This window comes from Cygnus olor, chromosome 10 (genome assembly GCF_009769625.2).
Source record: "Cygnus olor isolate bCygOlo1 chromosome 10, bCygOlo1.pri.v2, whole genome shotgun sequence".
NCBI lineage: Eukaryota > Metazoa > Chordata > Aves > Anseriformes > Anatidae > Cygnus > Cygnus olor.
This window is the reverse complement of record NC_049178.1, coordinates 20,710,216-20,735,387: the sequence shown is the minus strand read 5'-3', so window position 1 is coordinate 20,735,387 and position 25,172 is coordinate 20,710,216. Positions and strand designations below refer to the sequence as shown.

At 45.0% G+C, this 25,172-nt stretch overlaps 1 protein-coding gene across 7 annotated transcripts in view; it reads right to left on the bottom strand.

The window, feature by feature from the left end:
• The window catches only part of ITPR1 (inositol 1,4,5-trisphosphate receptor type 1), a 169,406-nt gene that overhangs the window by 2,970 nt on the left and 141,264 nt on the right, over positions 1 to 25,172 (bottom strand). For all 7 annotated transcript variants that reach the window (XM_040569062.1, XM_040569063.1, XM_040569064.1 and 4 more), the window contains 9 exons: positions 25,041 to 25,163; positions 21,714 to 21,889; positions 20,287 to 20,451; positions 18,843 to 19,038; positions 17,376 to 17,477; positions 15,581 to 15,720; positions 13,968 to 14,133; positions 13,127 to 13,287; positions 1,944 to 2,105 (listed from right to left, as the gene is read on the bottom strand). In XM_040569062.1, coding sequence (XP_040424996.1) covers positions 1,944 to 2,105; positions 13,127 to 13,287; positions 13,968 to 14,133; positions 15,581 to 15,720; positions 17,376 to 17,477; positions 18,843 to 19,038; positions 20,287 to 20,451; positions 21,714 to 21,889; positions 25,041 to 25,163 — 1,391 coding nt within the window. The remainder of the gene's footprint in view (positions 1 to 1,943; positions 2,106 to 13,126; positions 13,288 to 13,967; positions 14,134 to 15,580; positions 15,721 to 17,375; positions 17,478 to 18,842; positions 19,039 to 20,286; positions 20,452 to 21,713; positions 21,890 to 25,040; positions 25,164 to 25,172) is intronic.

The following is a 25,172-nucleotide window of genomic DNA, read 5'->3' as shown; positions in this document are numbered from 1 at the left end:
ACAGCCAAGAGCAGCAAGATTTCCTGCTCTCAGGCTGACGCTAATCCCTCCCTGTGCTCCGCGGGGCGCTGGGGAAGGCCCCACTCATCAGAAAAGCAGAGCGTGATCGGAAGCCAGAGCGCCGGGTCTCCGTCGGTGCCGTCTTCCCAAGCTGTCCCCACGAGGGCGACTTGCCTGAGCAGGAAAGAGGCCAAAGCGGGGCAGGGATGGGAAGCAGGCATCAGGTTAGTATTGAAGAGAGCCGTGCCGACTATTGTACGGTAGGTAGATCAACTCTGATAATGAACCAAATTTGTTGGCCATTTCTGCCCTCCACAATGCCACCGACTGCCCTGGGATACTGCCATGTGCAAGTCCACAACCCGCTTCATCCAGCGCAGCTCTCTCCATCCACTCAGCTAACTGAACCATCTGCCTTCGGTTATTGATCCATGAAGACAAGCAGCTGCAAATCACACAGACGACACGAAGGAAACCACTGCTGCCTGCCGGGCTTCTGCAGGGCCATCGCTGGGTTTGGGCAGGGAGCGATCCCAACAATGCCCTCGCTCCTCAGCAAAACCAAGGGGACTCCCAGGACAGTGCTGTCTGTGCCATCAAAAGCTACTAGTGGCTATTTGTTCTGACCCTAATAAAACATTTAGAAAAGGAGGCACGGTCTATTAAGCATCTGTAATTAATCCTAGAGTTGGGGTTTTTTGTACAGAAGATGGGAGTAGGGAGCTAAGAAATGAGTAGCTGGGGGTACTCACTGAATACTCACTGAACTCCCCTTCAGAGGGAAATTTTGGCGAGTGCAAAGCCAACACAAGGGCACACACAGGGCAGGGAGAAGCGGTCACCACGCCCCTTTGGGGATATAAGGGGTCTCCTCTCCTTTCTTAAAATTTGTATGTGCTGTACAGATAAGCATAACCTCCAGTACTTCTCTGGAGAGCAATATGACAGTGACCACAGCAACCCAGCTGAAACCTTTCTCCACCCAGATCTCTTGTTTTTGGAGGGCTCTACCCTGTACTAGCTGTCAGTGAAACGTCAGGTACGAGGAGTTACAAACTACGGTGCAGTTAATTCACAGATGTTGTCTCTGATCAGCTATTACTTCAGCTTCACATTATCTTAAATAATCTGTTGCGAACCTCTCCCAGAAAGAACAATGTTTACACAAGAAGTACAACTTCAAAACGCTTAAAGCCATTGATCTCAGTTACATGCAGGAAGGAGATGGACAAAACCAAAAGTTAACGCATCTCCTCAAACTCTCATTGCACCAAGAACCGCTGCACTGAAAAACTACCAGAGGTCTATCCAGGGTTCTCGTGTTAAGCAGAAGCAATACGCGCAATGCAAAACAGTTCTGTGGGTACGCCTGTGCTGCAGGTTTAAGCCTAACAGTAGCAGGTTCTTATCTGCACGAGCAGTGTGGCTGTAGCACGAAGGAGACCACTGCAAGCTAACCACTCAAGAATTTCTCCAGTTTCTCAGTGGGTTTTGAGGTCCGTGCAGCAGCACTATGCTTTTCTCAATATCTTCTGACTTACAGGATCATGCTAAAGTCTTGGGGTTAGAAGGTGTATTAACAACAAAAACATAAACAAAAAAAATACAGGCGACCTGCGCTGGTGAAAACTGACTACAATTAATGTCAACTTTGATTTTTCAATGCAAGTTTTTCCTTTCAGAAGGGGACCACTTTAGGCTACACTGGTTCTCTTAGCACTGCCAGGCAGGTGTGCTGTGGTACTGGGCTTTGGGAGGATGGTTTTTGTTCACTGCTTTCCTAAACACGAGTTACTTTAGAGAAGTACTGCACAGGGCTCGCAGAGTCCGTGGAGCTGCAAAAGGCCGCCGGTAAGAGAGGCGTGCAGGAGCTCTGAGCTGCCCACACACCTGCGTGTGTGTCTGTGTGTGTGCCCGCACGCCCACCGTCAGGTCTCCCTTACCTGGTCTTTGAGCTCTGACAGCTGGCCAGAGAGGTTGGTCACCAGCTTCATGGTGGACTCCAGCTTCTCCTGCAGGTTCCTCAGCTCATTCTGCTCTCCTTCCGAGTCGCTGCTGACCAGAGACATGGCACGCATCCGGGGGAACCAGTCCAGGTTTCGCTCCTGAGGATCAGGCACAGGTTTGTCATTAGTGCTCGCCACGGGAAAGCCTGCACCCGGGCAGCGGGGAGCACAGCACCGTGCTGGGGTACTGCTCAGGGACACGAGCCCTGCAGCACTTCCATCTCACTGGAAAGTTTGCAAAATTGCCCACCAGAGGCAATAAGGCACTCCAGGTGTACCTACTGAAAACTCGGACTCTGCTCGTTGGCTTTTCCTTTCCAGCAGCTCATCACCCCCAGCCGTTTCTCTCCCAGCTACACTTCAGTGTGAGACATGGACATTGGACAAAGAAACCGCCCACACTTCATGTCAGCACAAAGCACTTTCCAGTGCTAGAAATTGCTGCCACCTTACAGTTTTCTAACTCATGTTTGTTGAAATTTTGTGCTGATGCAGTTGGTTTTTCTACTTGGGTCAAGCAAAGCTTGGCTGTGCTTTCTGCTGGAAGGAACCGTGTTCTACCTCAAAACGCTTCTACAGTTGAAATACCTTCTTTTCAATGAAAAAGGAAAAAAATCTGTATTATTACCAGATGGTTCAATTTAAAACGTGTGGACAGATTAAATTGCAATGTATTGCTCATAACCAAGTTTTCGCTCAGAGATAAAGCCTCTGATGCTCCACGTTCAAGGTATGGTCAGGAACTTAGCGGACAGATGCTTCGTTTTATTAATATGTACACAGAGGTTCACACATACCCTCACTTACACGCCAGTGACGTTAAAAATAAAAGCAGGAACGGAATAGAAAGCCACAAAAGAGGCGGAGGGGTGCGTACCGCATCTCGACACCTAAAGTTTAGCGCTGGTTTCCTATCTAGTCTGGTTCCCCTCCCACACTGGAGATGCTCTCTGAAATGGAAGTGAAGGTAACACAGGACGAGAGGAGGATGTGTGCTCTCACAGGTGACATTTAGCAGCTGTTCCTGTTTCAGACAGACCAGATGAGCTGCTAACAGCCTACTGGCCGAGCAGCATCCCAAACCAAAGACCGCTCAGCACCACCGATTAACGCCAACCAAAGTTGGGGGAACTTCCCAGTGCTTCCGCAGGCCAGGCTGGGCACTTTCTCAAAACTACAGCTTATTTTTATGGCACTGTGAACTCGCTTTGGATTTTTGCCATCGCCTGCCTAAACCTCTAATTCAAACCCACTCCCCCACCTCTCTGCCCCCCCGGCGTGCTCAGTCTTTTCCAGGAGCATCCACGGTGCTGAAATGAGGGCTGCGCACCTCTACGGAGAGTCACAGTCACGGCCTTTCTGCAATTCAGATCTCTTGCCAAGAATCATCATCTTAAATTAGTTGCTTCTGATCTGCTCGGGGTTTACTACTGCAGAGATTAAAAGGCCTAAATTAGGCCCTTTCCCATGCAGTGCAACACAGGATTCCCACATGATGCAAAACTGCCAGAAAGGCTTTTCTCCTGATCTCTGTTTGCAGGGCAGATGGTTTCTGCTAATAAAAGCAAAAATATATATACAAAAAACATGCCTTTATCGAGACAAGTGCCAAAATATTTTGGACTTTAGGGAAAGACAGTCCCACAGCTAAGATTTAAGAGCAGTAACGGGCAGCAGTTCACTGCGTGCTTCCAGCAGGAGTAAAACACCGGGCTAGGGACGAGCGGCAGCCCTGTCGCTTGTGTTCACTACTGCCACAACGCATCTTCCCCGAACGGGGCAGGGGGATCAACTAAGAAATCGCTGTTCCCCTCCCTGCTGTCCTCGAAGCTAAACATTTTCAAGGACAGAGCAAATTGGACTAAAACGCAATTTACACTCACAGGCTGGCCTGGACCCCAAGGCCATGTCCTGAAGCTTGCAGGCAGACCCAAGAGCAGAGCCCGGTGGCTGTGCCCACCTCCTGCCCGTCCCTTACTCGCCGTGGCAATATTTTCTTACCCTTGCTCCCAAAGGGGTGAGCTTTCCCTGCCCACAGCGCTCCCAGGCCCTCATCCGTACGTCCCGCTCGTGGAGCAGGACCCGGGGCCAGCACCTTTTCCCTACCCGTGATGTCTCGTTAACAAACACCCCAAACCTTTTCTACTTTGCGATATGAGCAGAGGCTGGAGCTGCTGCTGGAATTTTGTGCTTACTGGCTTTCTGAAAGCACCGGCTCTTGAAGTCACTTGAGTATGGGAAATAAATCCCGGCTTTCACTTGAACGAACCAACAGAATACCTTCTCTAGTTCTCGTGGCTATGGTGAAGGATTAAAAATAAAAGTGATCCACATGAACTCCACGAGCTGAGAAAGGAGAAAGCTGACAAAAAGGCCACAAGACCAATGGCTTCCCTATCAGCCTCCTGAGGTGGGAGGGCAGGAACGGCACCTGGGACGGGGCACACCGCCCCGCGCCTGCTCTGCCTGCCCAAGAGCGAGCCCGGGCACCTGGGAATTTCCTGCGCAGGCAGGGACAGGGCGAGGGAACACCTGCGAGGCCCTGCCAGCCGTTCTGCTGGCCTGGGCGACCTCCAGCCCGTTCTCCCATCTGCGCCCTGCTCCGCAGAAAGAAGCCCGCGAGCCTGGGTGCACCTTGCTGAGGTGCTGGATTCTGCCCCAACGCCCGTCCCTGGCTGCTGGGGGGGGCTTTTAAATAATTAACAGCGATGCCTTCGGCGGAGATGGTGGAAACGGAACCAAGCAGGAATGTGAAAAGGTCGCTTGCTGGGGGGCCCGCGGGGCCGGCGTGCGCAGCCAGCCCAGCTCCCCAGCCCCGCGCCTCCCAGCAGCGCTCGGTCTGCAGAGAAATGCTATTCAAGGTTGAATAAAAGATTTATATCTTGATGATCTAGTTTCTGCTGAACTTTAACTGAACACCAGGGTGCCTTTAAAGATACAGCCTGACATCCTTCACTCGAGGTTTGGTAGTTTTTTTTTGTTTGTTTGTATTTTTTTTTTTAAAGGCACCAGGCGAGCCCTAAAGCCCAGGCCTCCATCCCGTTCCCCTGCCTGTCCACCGGGCTGCCGTGCGCCCTCGGCGGCTGCTGGCACCCCGCATACCAATGCAGTTATGCACTGTCTGCTGTGGTCCTCCTGCAAGCCGAGGCACCGCGATCCTGGTGTGCAGTCAGCTCCCTCTTCCCGTCACAGTCGCAGCTTCCTCTGTTTGAGCAGACGAACTGCCTACAGCCACTGACGGAAGCTGGCTAACCACAAGCGCTGGGTTTCGGGTTAGCTCTTTTCTAGGTAAAGTTGGAAAAGTCCCTCTTGTAAAGCAAATATCATTAAATCTCAGACATGGGGGCGATGCTGACCAGTCTCTTAAAACGTCCATGATTGGAAATTTGAAAAAGAGGAAGCTGCGTTGCATGATGCAGATGCAATTCATTCTGAGAAGTGCCCGCTCTTCCCTGCTTCTGCCGAAGAGTTTATTCTAAGAAAGGTTCCCGAGACGACCTCAGCGCGGAACGTGCCAGGGTCTGCATTAGCTCCGCTCCCCGGGCACGAGGCGGCCGCTAACGGCGCAGCCGGGCTCGGCCTCGCCGCCGGCCCCGAGGAAGTCGCCGCTCCTATTCTGGGCCTCCGTTCTGTCAGCTACTGCCCTGCCTAATATTTATAGGGTGCTGAAAGGCTGATTCGGTGCTCATCAAAAAATAAATCCCGATAGCCGGCGCAGCAGGCCTCTGCTTAGTCAGGGGAGGTGATGGCAGCAGATTTCAATTTGTCACGTGTCATTAAAAATCCCACACCTAATGAACAGCTCTGGGATGTGCTTTGAAACTGAAAAGCTCTGTGCAATTTGTCGTTGTTTTGTTTGTGGCAAGATGCAACTCCTCATGGTTCTTTCTTGTGCCTCTTGGAAAAAGCCCCACGTCAGGCTCTCTCTTTCTTCTGCCAACAGCTTACCATCACCTCTTCCACACCGAATCGACTTCTCTCCTCTTCACGAAGAACTTGGTGGTGCCCCCACCCCACACTAAGAATAGTTTCAAGCCCCACCTGTGTCTTTAAATTGGAGGCTAATGATATATAAAAAAGAAAAAAAAAAAAATCTCTCTCCTTTTTCACTGTTGCTATAGTACAGAAGCGGCATCTGCACTGGCACAGAGCCCGGCAGCAGGAGGGAACCTGGTGGGCAGACAGCTTCCAAAGGTGGAAGAAGATCACATCTGTATAGGAACGATCCCACCATCCATCCCAGCAACAGTTCTGCTGAAGTGACTCACTGGTGCTGGCCGTTTATCACAAGCGGGGTTACCTCACCAAACACCACCAGGTCAACGTGACTGAGGCGGGTGGCCCTGGTGGGAGCTCCCGGAGGAGACCTCGCTCCTTCCGAGCGGACAGTGCCACCTCTTCGCAGCAACCTACTTCTGGTTGTTTGGATCTAGATTTTAACTAAAGTAGGACGTATTACATCACGAGCCGTTGGGCAGGACAAAACAATTAAACATGCAAAGCCTGAGCAAACAGCTGCCGGCGGCTGCAGCGACCCACCTCCTCTTGCTCAACATGTCCGGTAAGGGCCCGGGTGGCCTCCGGAGCACCCGCGGCACGGGGTCAGGGCCTCCGGGGGCACTTGTGGGCTGGAGGAAGTGGCGGCGATGACTCAGGGGACGGCCATCTCCTCACCACGTGCGGCCCAGGCTGCAGACAGAACAGTTTATTTTGCCCCCAGCGCTCCCCTCTCCCTCCCTCTGGGGCCGGGCTCCAGCAGCAAGGACAGAGCGGGCGCGTACCCTGCGGGCGTCGGGACTCGGCTCTCTTTGAGCACCTTATGCGAACAGGGAACTGCGCTGCACCCTGCGCTGCTTCTGTCGCCCACCCAGACCCTTCTTCTGGCTCATGGAGACTCGCTGGGCCCAAGCGAAGCCCGAGGTGCCCCCAGGGCTGCAAAGCTGCTGCTCGCAGCCCAGACACCGGCAGGGTCTCGCGCCAGCACCCGGCTGCCTGCTGGGAGGCACGAGGCCACCTCAGCACCAGGGGGTGACGTGAGGAAGATGCTGGGGGCGAGGGGAAGGAAAGAAAAAAATCCCAAACTCAAAAAGAAGCTTTGCTGGGCGCTGTTGGAGAGGAGAGTGCTGCTGGAGAACAGCAAGGCTTACACCTCTCCCCGCACTGTGCCGAACAGGTGAGGAGTGAAGGAGGACAAGTGCCCCCCCCGACTGCAGCCGCTGCAGGGATGTCACATATTTAATCAGAGCACTCCCAAGGCCAGGCTCCTTCCTTCCAGGTTCCACCCACCGCGCCTTTGTTCTCGCAGACTCCCTGCAGGGCACGGCCCTGCCCGGGTCACTGATCGGGGAAGACCAAGGCCCGGGAAGGCAGTGCAGGGGTGTTCTCTGGTGAAGGCCGCAGGCACGCCGCCTCGCACGCCCGGGAGGGACCGGCACGCCGGCACCGTGCGGGGAAGGTCGGCCTGACCGAGCGCCTCTCCCCACGCTGCCCGTTTGCACCTTGCCTTTCGTGTCGAGGGTGCAACCAGGAGCTGGGCTAATGAAGCCCAACGCTCCGGCCCGTGCCTGTGACGCAGAGTTTCCAGCAGCCAAGGGCCTCCTGCCAAGCACACCTCTTGGCTCTCCTCTACCCCTGCTATTATTTATTATTTAACCCTGCAATTATATTAGCTAACCCGGTAAGGTATCTCAAGATGCAGCTTGTTTGGAAGATACCACACCAAATTAAGCACAATCAGCTCCAGCGCTGACCTCCTCAGCCCTCCTGCTCCCCGGCCTGCGGTCAGTGCCCAGCTCTGACGCCCTGGGTTCTCCACTGACAGCCCAACAACAGCATACAAGAGATTCGTATGGGCTGCCCTCTTCCGTGCCTGCAGTCTGTCCACAATCTACAGGCATGACAAATCTTTCCTACTTGATTTTGCCCTAAAGTAAAGGATTCCCAGGCACAAACTACACACGAACATAACCAAGTTCTAACATTTAGACTGATTTCAGCCACACGTCTTTCACCAACGCTGGAACTGGTAAGCCCCTTTTGCAATGCCTTGGCCACTTGTTTTTGCTGCAGGGGCTTCAGTTCAGATCCAGTCCCAGCCACCTCCAGCTGAAGCGTATTCAGCCCGGGGCCTGGGGACAGCAACCTTTCAAAGCCATTATCAGGGAGAGCCGTGCATGTCGTGAATCACACACTCCTGCCATGTTGCAGAGCACGACAATCGTGGCTTAACTCCTTAAAGGAGGCTTCAAGTTGAAGTTACACTTCTGGAAGAATGCAATTCTAAAGCTTGAGACTAATGAAACCTTGCTGTTGCTGATTGGGAGACAGAAGTTACAGGCTACACTGGATACTCGATAAGAAGAAACACTTTCCAACCATGGTAGCACATAGCTCAAGACCAAAAGAAGAAAGCCCAGCACTACATTTAAATGCCCAGTTTTATACAGAGATTAATTCAGGCACAAAAGGAAATCCTTAGCCTTCATTTCCATTCCAAATTCCTTTAAGGATATCTGCACCATCACTTCTATTTATAAATGGTTCATTTTCAGATGACAACACAATCCCATTTAAAGTTCAGGACTCAGCGCTCTAGATCTGGACATGTGAGCTTGGGCAATCCCTAACACCTCTGCCTCTGTTGTAACAGAGGTTAATGACATGGATCCTTCTTGGCACAACGCTACATTAAAAGTCTGTGGAAATTGCAAGAGCTAGTTAGGAAGTTCTATGTTATGAACTTTTCCAAACAAGTCTATTTTTAATATGCATATCTGCGTGCATACAATCACTCAGCTCTTACCCACTCTGATCAAACACCAACGTGAAGGTGTATATGCAAATCCTTATTTTAGTGTATGCAAGAGTTGTGTATGCAAATATTTGTCCATGCAAGTGACAGTACGCTGCAGCTGCAGCACGACAGCCTGTGAGCGCACAGAAAGCTGATTTGTATTTGTGGTTCTCCATGTATCAAGCTTCAGAGAAGGTTTTTTTTTTTTTTTAAACATATTATAAATGCCTACAAACAGCTGTTTGTAGCAGAGCTTTGCCAGGACTCGGAAGACAGCTGTGCCAAAGGGGCAGATACAAGTGAGGCTGCTGCAGGAACTGGGGGCAAACGCAGAAAACTGCAGAAGAAATTCTCAAGACTGAGAGGATGGGTAGATAAGACATTTAAATGAACTAATCTGTAGGGAGTTGCACCAAGTTCACATTAGTCATTTGGGTGTGGATGTCAATGTCTGGCCAACACGATAAGTGGATCCCCCCACCTCCTACACACATGGTATTATTCAGACATCACCTGATCTTCCCTGGTGACTACAAAGCAATACAGCAGCCGAACCATACGCCTTTGTTCCTGGGAAACGCAGGATGCGCTGGACTACCAGCTTTGCGGCACAATTAGCATACTTTCCAGATAAACACTTTTCAAAAGGCATCGATCTATCGTGAAGCCTCGCTATCTTAAGTGCACATCTGCAGTGATTTACCAGATGAACAGAAGTCAGGTCATCGGAAGGGCTTTATAAACACTGGGAATTAAAGACCAGCTCTATTGCCACTAGAGGTTTTCCTCGCATCCTAGGGTACTTTCTGCGATATTAAATAGGTATTACGAGACCACTCAAGAATGCAATTTGAGGGTGATCTGCTTCGTACCAAGCTTCTGGCTTGCCATCTCCTGCAAACCATAAACTTATCAACCTTGGAAGCGCTGCTAAGAGCTGCAGGACAGCAGATGATTCACTGCAGCAGCGAGGGCGTGGATGCAAGCTTAGCTTTACATCAAACAGCACCAGCCACCCCATCTTCCCCCTCGCATTTCTCCAGCAATTCCCAGCTAAGATTCCTAATCTCTCTCACAAGCTTTACGCGGCACAGCGGGCACGTGTTCACCTTACTGATGAAAGTGAGCACATTATCCCTATTTACGGGGGAGCAAGCTGGCGATGAATTCCAGGTCTGCTAATCAGAAAGCCCGACTTGTAGCTACACGAGCAATGCAGCATGGCTTCCCACGCTACAGTACACAAACAGAGCTCCACAACCAAACAGAAACTTTAATGAAAACAATCCCAGAATTACAAGCACAAACACAGGCCCACATTGGTCTCATGGGACAGAAAAGCATTATGGAAGGTATAGTTACAAATCAGTACTGAAACACAGTGCGTTCGATTCTGTCAGATCACTGTGGTTTCTTTGGTATTTATTTTGTACATGCTTATGGTGTTCAAAATGCTCCTTAAACTTCGTTTCCCAATTTAACTGTTGACTTCGTTCTGCACACTGCATTTTAACTTAGTTAGCTTCTATCCATGAAAAAATATAAAATTCACTAGAGAATTGTAGTTAATCATTAACTTTCCTGGCTACAACTTATTTTTATACTGGGTCAGATTCCTGCAGGCTGCAAGATGAATTCTGTGGGCAAGATTCAGTTCTGCCATATCCAGTTTGGTGGACAGCCTCAGAACTGCCTCTCTGTACACACTATTTTTAGACAAGAGAACATCAAAATTCAAGATCACTCTTAAGGCTTCTGAATATTCACTATTTGGCATAAGTGAAATTGTCCAGGATTCTTTTGAGACCACGATGCTTAAAATATCTCTAAAGCACTGTACAAGCAGCACTGGATGCACTCACCAGCTGATGGTGAATCCCATTTTAGTGTCCTACATTCTGTTTTATTTAATGTTCTGTGGTGTTGAAAACATGCAAGTACTAAATGGCAGAAGTAATTTTTTTATTTTTTTAAATTGCCAAAAGGCAGAAATCCAAGATGTTTCTAAGGATATTTGCTGGGAGTCGGAACAAAGGTGAAGCATATTTGAGGTGTATTCTGTAATCACAGTATGACTCGGAGCACATTATGCTTCCTACCCCCAGCTACTAAAAATGGGTATAGATTTCAGCTGAACAATGGTACTGCATAACAGTCCACGGAAAAAGACATGCCCCATCTACGTCAGTATCAAAGATGTTAGAGTGCCACCTTCAGTTTGAAAACATGGGGAAAAGTCCCTTTTAAATGTAACCACGAACTAACTAGGTGTTCAAGGAGAATCTGGTAGCTGCAGACATTAAGCAGCCATAGGTTCCCATTCACACCCTGTACAAACACAAAATAAAACCTCACCCTCAACAGGTGAATCTGAATCTCTGGAATTGCTGACATTTAAGACTTTCCTTTTGCATGTCCTTCCAGATTTACGGGATAAAGACAGGTGGCTTGAGTAAAAGATGAACCGAACCATGCTGTAAGTTACTCCTAGACACACCTTCAGCAGGAAAAAGGGCTTCTGACTTTTACAGAAGTATTTAAAAGAGGGTTGACAAAGAAACATTCAGCAGGTTTTACATTCCGATTTTCTGGGGTGGAAAAGAACAAGCGAACATTTTAATATTAAAGAACAATGGAAATAAATTGTTTGAGTTTCAGAGTCAATGGCCAGACCAGCCCTAAGGAGTACGGTCACTGGAAAACGCTGCTGGGAACTGCGGCGTGAGGCCAGCCCCAGCCCCAGCTCCTCCAGCCATGCCTGGGCTGAGCTGTGGCAGACCGCTCATGTGCAAAGCAAATTTACTTCCCATTCCACAGCTTGTACGGTTACACCGTGCTTTCAACAGCATTGCACCGAGACCTTGAGAACCCTCAGTTCTCAATTTAAAACTGGTTCCTGAAATGCAGAAAGCAACAACTACAAGACACACTCAAAACCTCTACCTGGGACACGCAGCCGTACAAAATTTCAGCTGCGTGAGACACTTGGTCTGTGCATATGCATGTTCCCATTCAACACATGGTAACTGCCCGCTGCCGATACTTCTACGAATGGGAATTCTAGGAAAAGTTTTCTGTTTTTTGTGATTACTGTAATCACATTCAAAGACTGATTTTTTGGTTCTTACCTAAGTTAAGCTTTTAATCTGAAATAATAACTTGTTAATAAAATGCTAGCCAGTTTGAACATTTTTTTAAACTAGCTTGAACACAACACAAAATACTCTTTTACAAGCAGAAACATTTTAAAGAGTACAACGCTTCCCCCCTGAAGTAATGCCTTCTGCAGTGGGATAAATAAAGGGAGCAATATAATCGAGGCAGCAGTGATGTACTTAGTTATCTCACTGTGCTAATCCTCTGTCAGGTGACTGCTCACAAGATTTCTTTAAGCCCTCATTACAGAGGCAGAAATCCAGAACTAGGACACACAGTTTAGTGACCCCAAAGTAACATGTCTAACCTCTAAGAAATCTTGGTGAGATTTACATTCTGAGCAGACCGAGATAAATCCCCCACTTAATGGAAGGTTGCACCTCCACAGCAAAAACTGTAGAGATAAATAAGACAAGTATTCTGCTTTTATTTCTCTGAAGGCAAATAAATAACAACTAAACATTATAAACCAGAAACAGCTTTTGCTAACCAGCCAGAAGACACACAAATTAGTAATTGGGGTTTAGGATCTAATTCCAGGAGCACTGAACCTGCCACTTGGCAGAGATGAGGCTTTTAATTCTCTCATTAAAAGGCATTACAACTGAGCAGATATTAATTTTAGTTTCTTACAATAGTAAGCTAAAATCATACGATCATACGACAACTAAACTTACAAGTCTTTTAAAGACATTTATATTGGGACAGGTTAAAAACTGTTTATTATACTTCAGGCACTTCCACCAACGTGAAAATATTCTTTTGAACAGCAGTACGTGAGTTTTGAAAACAATAGCTTCTCTTTATCCGATCTGAAACCACGGCGACTACCTAGCTGTCACTGCTCACTGCCACCTGCTCTGGCACACACTCGTGAGTATTCCAGCTGCTGAGAAGCTGCAGCCACGAAGCTGCAAATTGCTGTGCTGCAGCACACGTAGCCTCCCACAAGCGACCCTGCCTGCACCATCCATTTGTAGCACGTTGCAATGTGGTGCCATCAACGTGTTATCTTTTATCAAGTTATCTCGCCAAGCACATTCATAAGTACGTATCTTTAGAAGACACTTTGAAAAGGAAAGGCATTGGATTAAGCCTATTATTGTAGGAAAAATATTGCTCCAAGTCTTTGCTTACAAAGAAAGTAAAATAGAGAATACTCAAAACTCACCTTGATCATTTCTGCCACATAACTTTCTGGTCCTGTATATTCTGTTGAATCTTTTACTTTCACTAGTACAATAAAGCACAAATAATGCCACATGTTGTGCTCTTCTTTAATATGCTCTTCAAACGTGACCGTCTTGTTATCAAACTTATCTCTTTCCAAACCTACGAGAGTGACACATTTATAACTGTTAGTATTTACTAACTGGGACTAAGAAAATGAGCTCTACGAACAAAATTTCTACAGGCTGCTGCAGATCTTAACAGTCACAAGCATTCCTAAACGAACACGGAATAATAGGCATAAATTCTAACAAACAGCCACCAAACAGAGGGAAGAGGGAGAGAGGAGAGAGGGCATTACAAGTGCTGGTCACATTTGGTACACATAACAGAAAACTTTTGGTTAAAAAAAAAAAAAAAAGGTAGCTACCTTGTATGCAAACAGCTGAATTTCATAACAGATCTCCTATTTTTAGGCAAAATGATACCAAATGCAACATTTGCTTTGCAGCAAACTTCCAAAGGTTACTGCTGTCAGTCTACGTGTTATGCAACTTCTGCACTACCATGTCAGTTAATTGCACTGGCCTCAAAGGCTCAGCAGCTTAATTCCAAATCTACTGTGAGAAACTTTCTCAGACACTACTCAACACTGCACCCTTGAAAAATGACTGTTTGTAAAATCTCTCCTATTCCAATACAAAATTATTGAAGCACAGGAGAAGCAGAAACTAAAGATTTAAGGAAAAGGCAGTATAAAAATACATTCCCCATCTCATCTTCCTGCCAAGTTTCTATGCATGTGGAACCTAACTCTGTATTAAGTGTGTTTCTACACTTACCACAAATAAAGCAAGTTGTTTTTAAAATCTCTTCTTTCTTCTGTTTTTCACTCCTTAAATCAGCAAAAGTGTCAATGATCACACCAAAAATCAGGTTAAGGACAATAATGATGACCATGAAGAAGAATAACAGATCATATATCACTCTAGCAGCAAAGAGAGGTTCCTGCAAGATACATATTTTAATTATTAACAACCCAAATCCATGTCCATCTAAACCTTACAACACATTTCTTGCAGTTCAGCGACAAGTACGCAGCCCCACAACTCCTCCCTTTAGAGTCTCCATTTCTGATATTCTCCAATGATAACTTAGAACTCAAACATTAAGTGAAACTAAAATGCAAGATTACTGAAAAAAGCCGAATTAGTCAGCTAATGGTACGCAATCACTGGAGTTGTTCTTTCTGTTTACTGCGTCCAAGTCTTTGCTCTTCTCTCTCACACAATGAATTTTTTCCTCTCCTCACCCACTCACTGCAAGCCAATCCAAAATATATCCTTATATTAATCTGCCTCTATATCAATATAGTACCAGTATTAATTATAAAATCTTTTATTGGAATATCATAGTATTTGTTTATCTTAAAAACCAAGTATGTTGTTTTGAATAAAACCGGATGCAAAGCTGGACTTAGCAGTGCCCATGTCATGTTTATTGCCTAACCCCCATTTTCAGAACCACCCTGGCCAGTTGGGTGCCAAACATTTGCTGGGAATTATATAGCCTTTAAACCATTTTAAGCTGAAAATAAGGCTAAACATTGGATAACACCTTGAAATTGCAGACCATATACTTAACTCCTGTTATCTGCTGGGAACAAAGCAGGCAGACACAACACTACTCAAAGAGGGCAAAATGAGGCTGAAGAGAACCCTCTTTCCTTTCCCCTGCTACATGGTGCAAAGCATCCACTCTGACCAAGACTGCCCCTTTGTCTCTAACATGGTTTTGGGGAATGACCAGAGAGAGGCAAGCCTGAGACTCTGGTAGGTGCAATGAGCTACTCAAACAGCTATGTGGGCAGCTTTGGGTATTATGAAAAATTCCTGCTGTTTTTGACCAGTCTTTGCTCTGCAAGGATGGCTCCAAACAACGCCCTTCCTTTCCCCACAGGCCCAGCTCCAAGCCATCTTGGTCCCTGTCCTCTCATCCCATTCCCTGTTTTATACATCTTACCTTTCTCAGTAACGTTCCCGAAAGCAACTAAAGCCACTCGCATCGTATCAGCCACCACACCACTTTCATTCTGCTACCTAACGTAATCCTTTGCTAGCTCGTCCCTTTCTTACTTTTTCAAATCCTGAACTCCCAAAGCACAAACTGTTGGCTACACCATTTCTGTTCATTTGGGCCTCGTTCTGGATACCTTTAAGCTGAAAAGGGTCTCATGTACTAAGAAAAAAAAACATGGTTCAAAGCTTGTTTGAACTGGCTGCTGTTTGATTTGGTACCACTGAAATTTGACTATTACACAGAGAGAAAGCGTGGTCCCTTCTAGTTCGCAAGGTCTACATCTGTTTCAAGAACATGTACACATTTTCCCCAGCAGAACTAGATCCCCAGCCCTCCACGGTTATCACTTTTCCACCCCCACTCAGTGATAATTTACCTCTTTGGATGGTTTCCTGAGCACATCACCTACTCCACCCCCACTCCTGAGCCCATGACTCAGTACAGTAACAATGCACATCAGTAACGTCTCGCACGTATGCTCTTTATTCTCTTCCTCCATTTCTTCAGCAATCACTTCTGTTAACACAGCAAGCAAAGACACGTTTAGAAGGCAAGATTGGTTTTAAATAATTCTCTCCATCCTTTGCTGGCTACTCTCTCACTCCCCTTTGCAAAAAGGGGTGATTTCCAGCCAGCGCTGCAAATGCTACGAGCAGACCATCAGAGCAGGTCTCCTACTCTGGTGGCTCCAGCCTGCCCTCCTCTCCTCACCAGCAGAGTTTTCCTTTGTGCTTGAACTGCTGTCTTTGACTTGGTTAAATATCTCTTTCCATTTCTGTTAGTATGCATAGCTTTGGATCACCAGATGCCTGTTTATACAGAATCATAGCTTTTTGACAGCTCAGAGGACAAAGTGTTGCCTCTTACACTCTCCCTTGGTGCCTAACAGATTGCACAGCCTTTGGGCTGTACTCAAAATGGCAACTTCAACTCTTATTTTTCAAATGGCTAAAATATCACTGCTTATGGAAACAGCATTTTACTAAAAAAGTAGCGCTATTTTTTATGACCCTCTCTCCATTTGGATGAAGCCTCCAACTTCACTGTTGCAGTTCCAGGACTGTGAGAATTAATTACCTAATTTCATATACTTTCCCTGTACCTATTAAAAGTCTCATGACTTACATTTCATCATAAAAATGCTCATGAGTGGATCCCACCTTCCCACGGCAAGCCTTAGATGGGTCTAAATCCCTGTGAAATCCAGAAATACCCAAAACTCAAGAAGGTAAAGAAACGGCCGAAGACTTGGACATCGTTAACATCTCTGTCCACATAAGACCCTGATACCAAGTTGATTATTTACGATATAAACACATCTCTGAAGTTTTCCTTTCTGCAGCCAGAGCGCATAAAGACAAAGCACACTCTTCTTAGAGCCGAATAAAGAAGCTATTCTTGTATCTATGTTGAATCTTATTTTATCAAAGAGGACACTTGAGCAAAACAGAGCCATCTCCTCTTGAGAGCATGGGCTTGTGGCCATTATTGACATTTGAAACATTTGACCATATAAGAGCTCCACTTCTAAGAGAAATAGCAATGTTCTGTCTGGCTTTCTCAGCCAGCATCATAAATCTCAAAGTTAGTAAATTACATTTTCTAGAAAATAAAACTGAAAATTTTCAGTGCCCAGTCTGAGGCTGGTGATTATGCTACAAGTAATATCTCACATGCACTTTCTTGATCTCAAAACCCCCCCAAACCTACCCTGTCTGCTTAATCCATTGACTACTTCCTGACATGATATTAAAAACAGTTTCCTTAGTTAACTAGATAAAATAATGCTGACAGTAAACAATGTTCTGTTCCATATTTCAGAGCATTATCCTCTGAGATCACATTTAAGAGCCTAATGTTTTAAAATAATAACCTTGTAAGAAGGTAAACTACATCACTTCCTTTTCAAATTGATAAGGTAGAAAATCAAAGCATATGTCAATGTTTTATCAAAGGATTGCTCGGTTACAACAAGTTTCTCTGAAGAATCCATGTTGCAAATGTCATTTATGCTGTTGGCTTAACTCGATTCTCTTTTAATTTTGTCACCCCTTTTAGTATACAGGGCTTTTTTTTCCCTTCAATTTTTACTTAAGGTGCTTAACTCGAAAAAGTGTGAAAACTTCAGGATAAGAAGTTAGTAATTCAAAAGCAGCTAAGCAGATACTCACGGTCTGAAGGAATGATTGAAGAACAGTTTTCACTGCTACTTGCTTTGCACACATCTGAATAGAGAAACTCGCCAGTCATGGTCTCACCAGGTTCTGTGCGATCTAAAACCAAAAAGCGATGAGTCAAATAATTTAATATTTTGTGTTTTTTCAAGATTACTTTTCAGATATTAAGATATCTCATTGTATTCAGTCTGCAATTACTAGGCAGATTTAGAGTTGTATGTTATCCTAGAGTTTAGACAGCCACAGTCCTTTCCAATTCACACATTCAGTGATTTTAATTTCAAATATAAACTTATTTCTATGAATTCAAGACCATAGTTGTGCATTTATTTTGCATTAGTTCCGAAGTTGCGAAAGTAATTGAAATTGTTCCAAAAATATTACGTTCTGGTGCACAATGAATTTTCAAGGTGATTGAAAAATTGCCCTTCAACATTTCGCAAGTATCAAAACCACCCTAGTGCCACACAGTAACACATCTTTGGCATTTCTCCAGCTTGGTGGAAATGTGAAATAATAAGGTCAGTGAGGTTTGGGTGTCCGACAGGGTAGGCAGTAAAATTAGAAAAAATAGTGGGTATGTCAAACAGTGCTTGTCTGAGTAACTCAAGTGAGAGAAAAACAAGAAGTCAGAATAAGCCAAAACCCAAACTCCTTCTCTAACAAATTTAATTCCTATGCTTCCCATCCACTGAGTTGCTTACTTGATGCTATAGGGCAAGGGAAAAGAAAACAACAAAATATTTTATCTTACAATATGCAACCTATGTTCAGCACTGAGAAGTCTACTATGGAATTTAAACTATAGCAACAAATTGAGGGAGATTAATACAGTCTATAAAAACTATGAGCAAACCAGAGTTGGACACAGAGACCTCAACTTCACAAGATCATGGCTTTGAAGGTAATTTCCCTTCATTTATATTCACGGGGTTATTTTAGATAAAATATTAATTTTTCTTATGTTGAAACTAGAACGCACCATTAAAAGCCAATATAAGCATACAAAATCTGGCAAACTGAGGCAGAACTAAATATCCCCCTAGTGCAGAGCCTTCCCCACGATAGCCTACCTAAAGTCTGTTTGTAATTAAACTGGGGGAGGGAGTAGGTGTTAGATGAATTAGATAATCTCAACTGTTTTAGCAAACAGAGGAGAAATCTTCAGTGTGCAGAAAAGCCCAAGTGATGTCTTCAGGGGTTCTGCTACCCCACCTCTCTATATGTTGCAGCAGATTACAGCATCTTGTCAAAATTTAAAGGGTAAATATGGTATCCATTTGCTCCAATCTGTTTTATTTATTTATTTAAGCAGAGCCCTTGGTAAGAAGGAAATTGTCAAACTTGTGAGATAACCAGTATCTCTCACAAAAGGTGGAAGACACTCAGCATGCTCCGGGGAACAGAAGTCCATTACTTTCTTCAACACTAGAACAGTCAAAATGAGTCACTGCTACCGACCTGGCAATAACGTTTCGTTCGGGAGCTTGTCTACTTCCAGGATGAAGTCATCTTTGAAGAACAGGTACCCCACTATAGAGAAGAGGTACACCAAGATGAGCGCAAGAACAGCTGTCAGGATGATGGAACGCCCGTTGCGAGTGACACTTTTGATGACGTTCAGCAAGGTCTCCTCTCGGTACACCAAGTCAAAGAGCTGGGGGACAACAAACAAAATCAAAGGCTGTTTTTCACATGTACTACCAATATCTTTTGTGGCACACTAACAGTGAACAATATTTTCACCCAAATTAGTGTTGGGAAGAAAATTTTCCATTTAAATGTCTTTACATTTCTCACTCCTCTGTGACATGTCACGAGCATAGCCCAGTCAGGTTGCTGGCTATGTGCTGGTTGACAATGAGAGGACAGGTATTTGTTAATTTGGACCTACGTGAATACAGAAAATAAGCAATTCAGTTACCAGAGGATGTAGCAGACATCAAACAAAGGGATGAAAACAGAGAGCTCCGAATGAGATTTCGGGTTTGCATTACAAGTGACACATTTTCTCCACCAACACTAGATATACTCCTTTAACTGCTTATTCTTAGAAGAATTGCACCGCACAGGATGAATTCCACCCCAAACAGAAAAAAACATGTATGCCAGGCATCCCTGTCAGTTGTGCAAGGCCTAGAGTACAGCCATAGCTACAGAGATGCTCCACAGCTAACCAAGTACTCAAAGAACATGAACACTATGTTATATAATTAGTTTTCTCTGTTAATATCAGTATGTTCTAGACTGTGTGTCTAGTAAACCTATTTTTAAAATAAATTAATATTTTAGAATACTTTCTTATTTAAAAAAATAACTCACAGCATGGTAACTCCTCAAGTACCTACTGCTCAGTTACCTTTTCTACGGCTAGATTTTTCAATTATTTTTTTCTCATGCAAGAGCCTATGTGACCTTAAAAGACTTAAACTTTCACCAGGCAGCGATATTACCTGGAGTCAAACCAATTTAAAATGGTTTATTATCTTGGAAGTCAGAGCAGGGCCACAAGCAGTACCTCTAACCTAGAGAGCCTATAGACCTTAGTGTCCGAGATGATGGCTAACTACCACGAAGGGAAATACTAAATATCTTTGTGCACACACATTTACCCTAACAAGCAGTTTTGACTAAACTTAACCTCAAACAGGTGTCTGGCGTAATATGCTTGAAAAGACACAAAATTCTCCATTTGTCTGTAAAAATCAGGAAGAGGAGATAGGGCAGGGATCTTGTAGCCTTCCACAGTAACTTCTAAGTGAAATCACCAGAGCCCAATTTTCAAAAGAGTGCTTGCACAACAGTGTCCAGTTGTAAAGCAGAAAGCAAGCAGTGGATGACATCGAGGTGGGACTTTACAAGCACATAGGAAGAAAAACATTCTGAAGACAAAATGAATACCTACCAACAAACTATAAAAGAATTCATGTACAAAAAGCCCCAGAGCACAAATCAGGAGGTACAGCAGATGATAAAGAAACTCTACATCCATGATCATTGCCTTGTATCCTCTAGTGAAGGTTCCACAGTTGCCCACAAAACTCATCAGAAAAATTATTTTATTACAAACCTAAGGAAAGATTAATCATAAATTAGTTGCAATACATAGCCTGCAGGAAAAAAGGCAATTTTTCAAAGCTGGTGGTAACTCAGCTATATGGCAACATCAACAACTGTGCTGAATTGTCTGTTACATGCCAGTATTTTACGTGTCAGTCAATGGCTGCTTTCTGTTGCGTTTTCTGCATAGCTGAGACAGTGAGCCACAACTAAAACTTAACACATCTATAAAACAGGAACATCGACTCCTGTCCCCAGCTGGTTGTCAAAGGGCATCAGGACTTCAAGATTTAAAGAAAGTAAGAACACTCCCTGGTGTCAAAGGTGAACTGCCCTAAAAAAACCCTCTAAGCTCTGCGCTTTCTGCAATCAAATTACTTTCTAGCCTCCAGCAGCCCTTACATTTCTGAAACAGCCCCTACTGCTCGCTAGTAAGCGAGCGCTCCAGATTGCCTCAGCATTTCACTCTCAGATCATGCACACAGGAATCCTCCTGTATAGCCCCAGCCATCAGCACTGAAGGAGAGCTGCCTTCGACTTACCTGGAACCTGCTAAACACTGCAATTATCGACAACAGCAACGATCCTAACAACGCAACTCTGATTCTTTAGCACACAGCACTTGGTGACATATTTTGAAGACAAGGAACACTATTAAATGATGCACGTTAAAGCTGAGCACTTTGTAATAAAGGCCAGTGCTTCAAGAAGATGCATCTTTGCACAGCTCCTGCTGACTCAAAGAAACATTTTTGGCTTACTTGCCTAGAAACCACAAGTATCCGGGTTTGAGCATTAATGAAGTTTTCTGGTGGCTCAGTTTACATGCTCAGTCCACACGTTACTGTAGCAAAACTGCTTAGTGTCAGCTCTTGGCTGGCAGGTAGACTGCAGACAGACATTTGGGAAATGCATTGTTTAGTACATCTTACACAATCCCGTAAATACTGCAGCTCAGTCGCTGAGCAGGAGACGGGTTTGAGCGAACATCCTATTGCTGAAGGGTCACAGAGACTTCTGTACATTTCTGGCTGGGGTGGGAGCTGTTACTAGACTGTGACAAAACTGAGCGAGACCTTAGAGCGCTCCGGCTTAGGGAAGCAGAATTAAATGAGCAGCAGCAAAGTACTTCTGCTAGCAACGACCAAGGAGGGAATGACTCCTTACCCCAGTTCTGCCACAGTGTTCCAGCCTATTTTTGCCTTCAGGAGCAGGTAAGAAGCCCTTACATAAGAAGCAACAGAACTTCAAAAAACCCAACTTGATACTTACGTTGAATGCACCCAGAAGAAATAAAGTAGGTTGTAAACCAACTGAAAATATTAGGCGTAATATTGTAGAAGCTATTAAGGCTCTGATACCATGGGGCTTAGGAAGAGCTATGACTATAGCCAGAGATATCAGCATAGCTGTCCACAGCAGGCCTGACAAGTGGGGCTCTAGTGTACCTAGGATGAAGGAGAAAAAAACAAAAAATGTTTCAATACTCTGTACACCAAGCAAAACAAAACCAAAATAGCCAAATAAAAGCCATTTTATCTTATCTTTGGTGGAGCACCATTAATCCTCATGTTCAGACGTTACTGATTTCAAAGTGCTAAGTGGAACGTCTGAGCCCAGTGCCTTCAGCAGAGCTTAATTACAAACTTATTACTAAACCATTATGTAAATGATAAACAGTATTATAGGATTCTTCATTTTAGTGTTCATTACTTAGACACCTTGAATACTGAAAAGGAGAGGAGTTTTGCTAGTGTACTCTGTAGATGATTGAATGTGGAGGTGAAGGAAGACAACAAATACATCCAGGTCCCGATTCACACATTCATCCTGAGTCTCCTATTATGTTTCTGTTAAAAAAAAAAAACCTTGCACCATGTTTTTTTTTTTTATCTCTTGCTATTTCTGGTTCTATTTAGACTGTCCCATGAGACTGCCTGCTTACATAACATCAGCCTGTGTATCTAAAAATACACTTCTCAAAGAACCATGAAAAATACCCAGCCTAAAATACTGTTTAACCTAGGTTTATGCAGAATATAAAAGACATCTTTTTCTTAAAACTTGCACTAAAAATGCTTTTCTTCAAGAAAACAGTACCTGGACAAAGAAAAAGGCAAGATCCCCTTGCCTTTGCAGGCCTGCAAAAGTAACTAGAATTAACGAAGTCCTTGGTATTGCTGGTGACACACACCTACACATGGGCTGCTCATCACCATGAGAACAAGGAGCAAAAGATAAAGACTGTAATGGGGCTCAGGGGCCAGGAGAGCACTCACAGAAGAGTGGGTTCTGGGCCTCAGCTTGTTTCTCATTCCTAGGGACAGAAAGAGACTGGGAGCAAATTGGAAGCGGTGTCTGCCCTTGGAAAATGAAGATCATGAAGCCAGCGTTCACTTGACACCGAGGTCCGCACCCAACCTAACCTTAAAGCGCTTGCTGTGAGCACATGGACTCCATTACGAGTCTGCTGGCAGGAGGATGGCGTAACCCAGAGAACTTGCAGGGAAGTTCTGTCTCTCTGGAATTCCCGCAGTTTCAGTACCTAATCCCATGCATCCAGTTTTGTTTCTGCTCCTCGAGTCAGAAGTTTTACAATTCCTGCTACAGCCACATGCTGATCAGCTGCTCGGGTCAGCGTGTCTGAGCTGCTCAGGACACAGAGAACTTCCCCCAGCTGGTCTGTTTTCAAAAGTCCAATTTTTTTAAGGCTAAAATAAATATATGCATATTTATTATTTACATGGCTGATTGTAACTCGTAGAGGAAGAGATTTTATCAAAATATTACCTGATAAAGTATTTCAAATATGCAGGGTAGGGCACATACAAAATGCCAGATGATTCTCCACACCCCCCAGTCTTGCAACTTGTAGTCTCAACAAACTTGTTTAATTACCAGCTTTGCTAGCAGCCATTAATTCAGACTTTTAAATTTTAACTTGTGATCTTTGAGACTGAAGACAGAAAATTCAGCTGCTCGTCATGCTGGTTAAGCCCTTTCAACGAGCTGCTGGCCAGAAGGGAACCGGGGTGACCCCGAGGTCTGCCGTCCCACGGTGTGACACGGGGCTACAGCTGCTGAAACCCAAGCCTGTTCCAGAAGTTATCTATCCTCTTCCCTCTCTCAGGAACACCAGACTTTGGTCTAATATATCCCGTGCTTTCCCACACGCTTTACCTGAGCGTGCTCAGGATGCAGAAGCCCAGAACCACATGCCTTCTGTGCTCATTGTCTTTATTCCCCTGCTAAGTCAGCTGCCATCAAACACTACCCGGACAAAATGACAGCTCTCCTCCAATTAACTGGTGAGCCGCAGAGGGTGTGAAGTGGCTTTTACGTTGCACACAGAGCCCAGACGATAACTTTCTTATGTTGAGGCTACTGCTGCCCTTCAGCTGTATTTTCTGTAGGTTCTGTAGTTAGCAATCAACAAGAGAAAGAGGCCGAGGGAAGTTCAATGGGAAGAGATAAGCATCTATCTGGCCCTGTTGCATCATGAACGTTTAAGAAAGGGAAGTGAAAGTTTGAACATGAATAACCCTTTCCAGGACGGGGTTTTACTTTTGGGGTCCTTATTTACTCCAGTTGACAGAGATGTGGAAAAAGCTCCCATCCAGATGCTTCCTCCATACCAGCTTTGCAAGCAATAGCCGTGATAGAGCCTTTGCAGGAATATTTCTCCAGATTTTCTGATTCTTGCTGACATGAATCCACCAATCAATCTGCCCTAGGGTGCTTCTCTTTGCAGAGGCTGAATCTAAGGAAGAGCAGCTGAATCTAATCAGCTTCTATTGGAAGTATTTACTGAATTGGCTCTAAGAACCACCACCGTCGCACAAACCCACTGTTTGGATCAAAAGCAACTTCCATGAGAGCTATTACAGCAAGATTGTGCAATCCCCCATAAGCCACACATGTTAACCCATACTTTATGTTAGAGATGATAGCAGGCCCAGCTGCTACCCACTTATGGCAAGGAAATGCAGGTTGTTCCTGAGCCAGGAGACGAAGCTGGCACACTCTTCTGCACTCCCTAAGGCAACCTCTGCTCTAAGCCCTCGCAGAGGTAAGGTGCTCCTGAAGAGACAGCAGCAGGAGGGGAACCAAGCTCATATTCTCGATCCTCCAACAACTTCCAAGGCACGAGGCAGGTCACTTCTCATACGTCTCACCTGCCAGAACTCAAGGCAAGCTCCCGACCCTGTACAACACTCACAGACTTCCTGATCTGCTATGTAACCATGAAGCTTTATGAAAAATGACATTAAAAAAAGCAATAAATTAACATTTCTTATATTCTTAGTTCAATACTTCATTACAGAATTTTAAAACAAAGTAGAACAGTCAAGTAATTAAAAGCAGATGTCTGTCTTTGGTAATTTTTTCCTAGGAAAAAGCACAGCTCTACATTTTCTTTACAAATGCCCCAAGAAAAAGTCAGAAAATAGCACAATTTAAATCAAAGCAATTAAAAAAGCCAATTTCTGTTCTACTGTCTCTACTGAAGTTAATAGGGATGTGCAGACACACAGGGGACAGAATTTGGCTCATCAGACCTTATTTGTTCATATATTTTTATATGTCTAATATTGGTACCTCCTCGAATTCCTTTGAATGGATAGAAAAATGCTACGAGCAAGTTCATAAGGACAGCCAGGTTAAAGGAAATACTGCTCCAGAAGGACATGTTGCGAGCACACCAGTACAGGAAAGGCTGAGCTGCAAAAC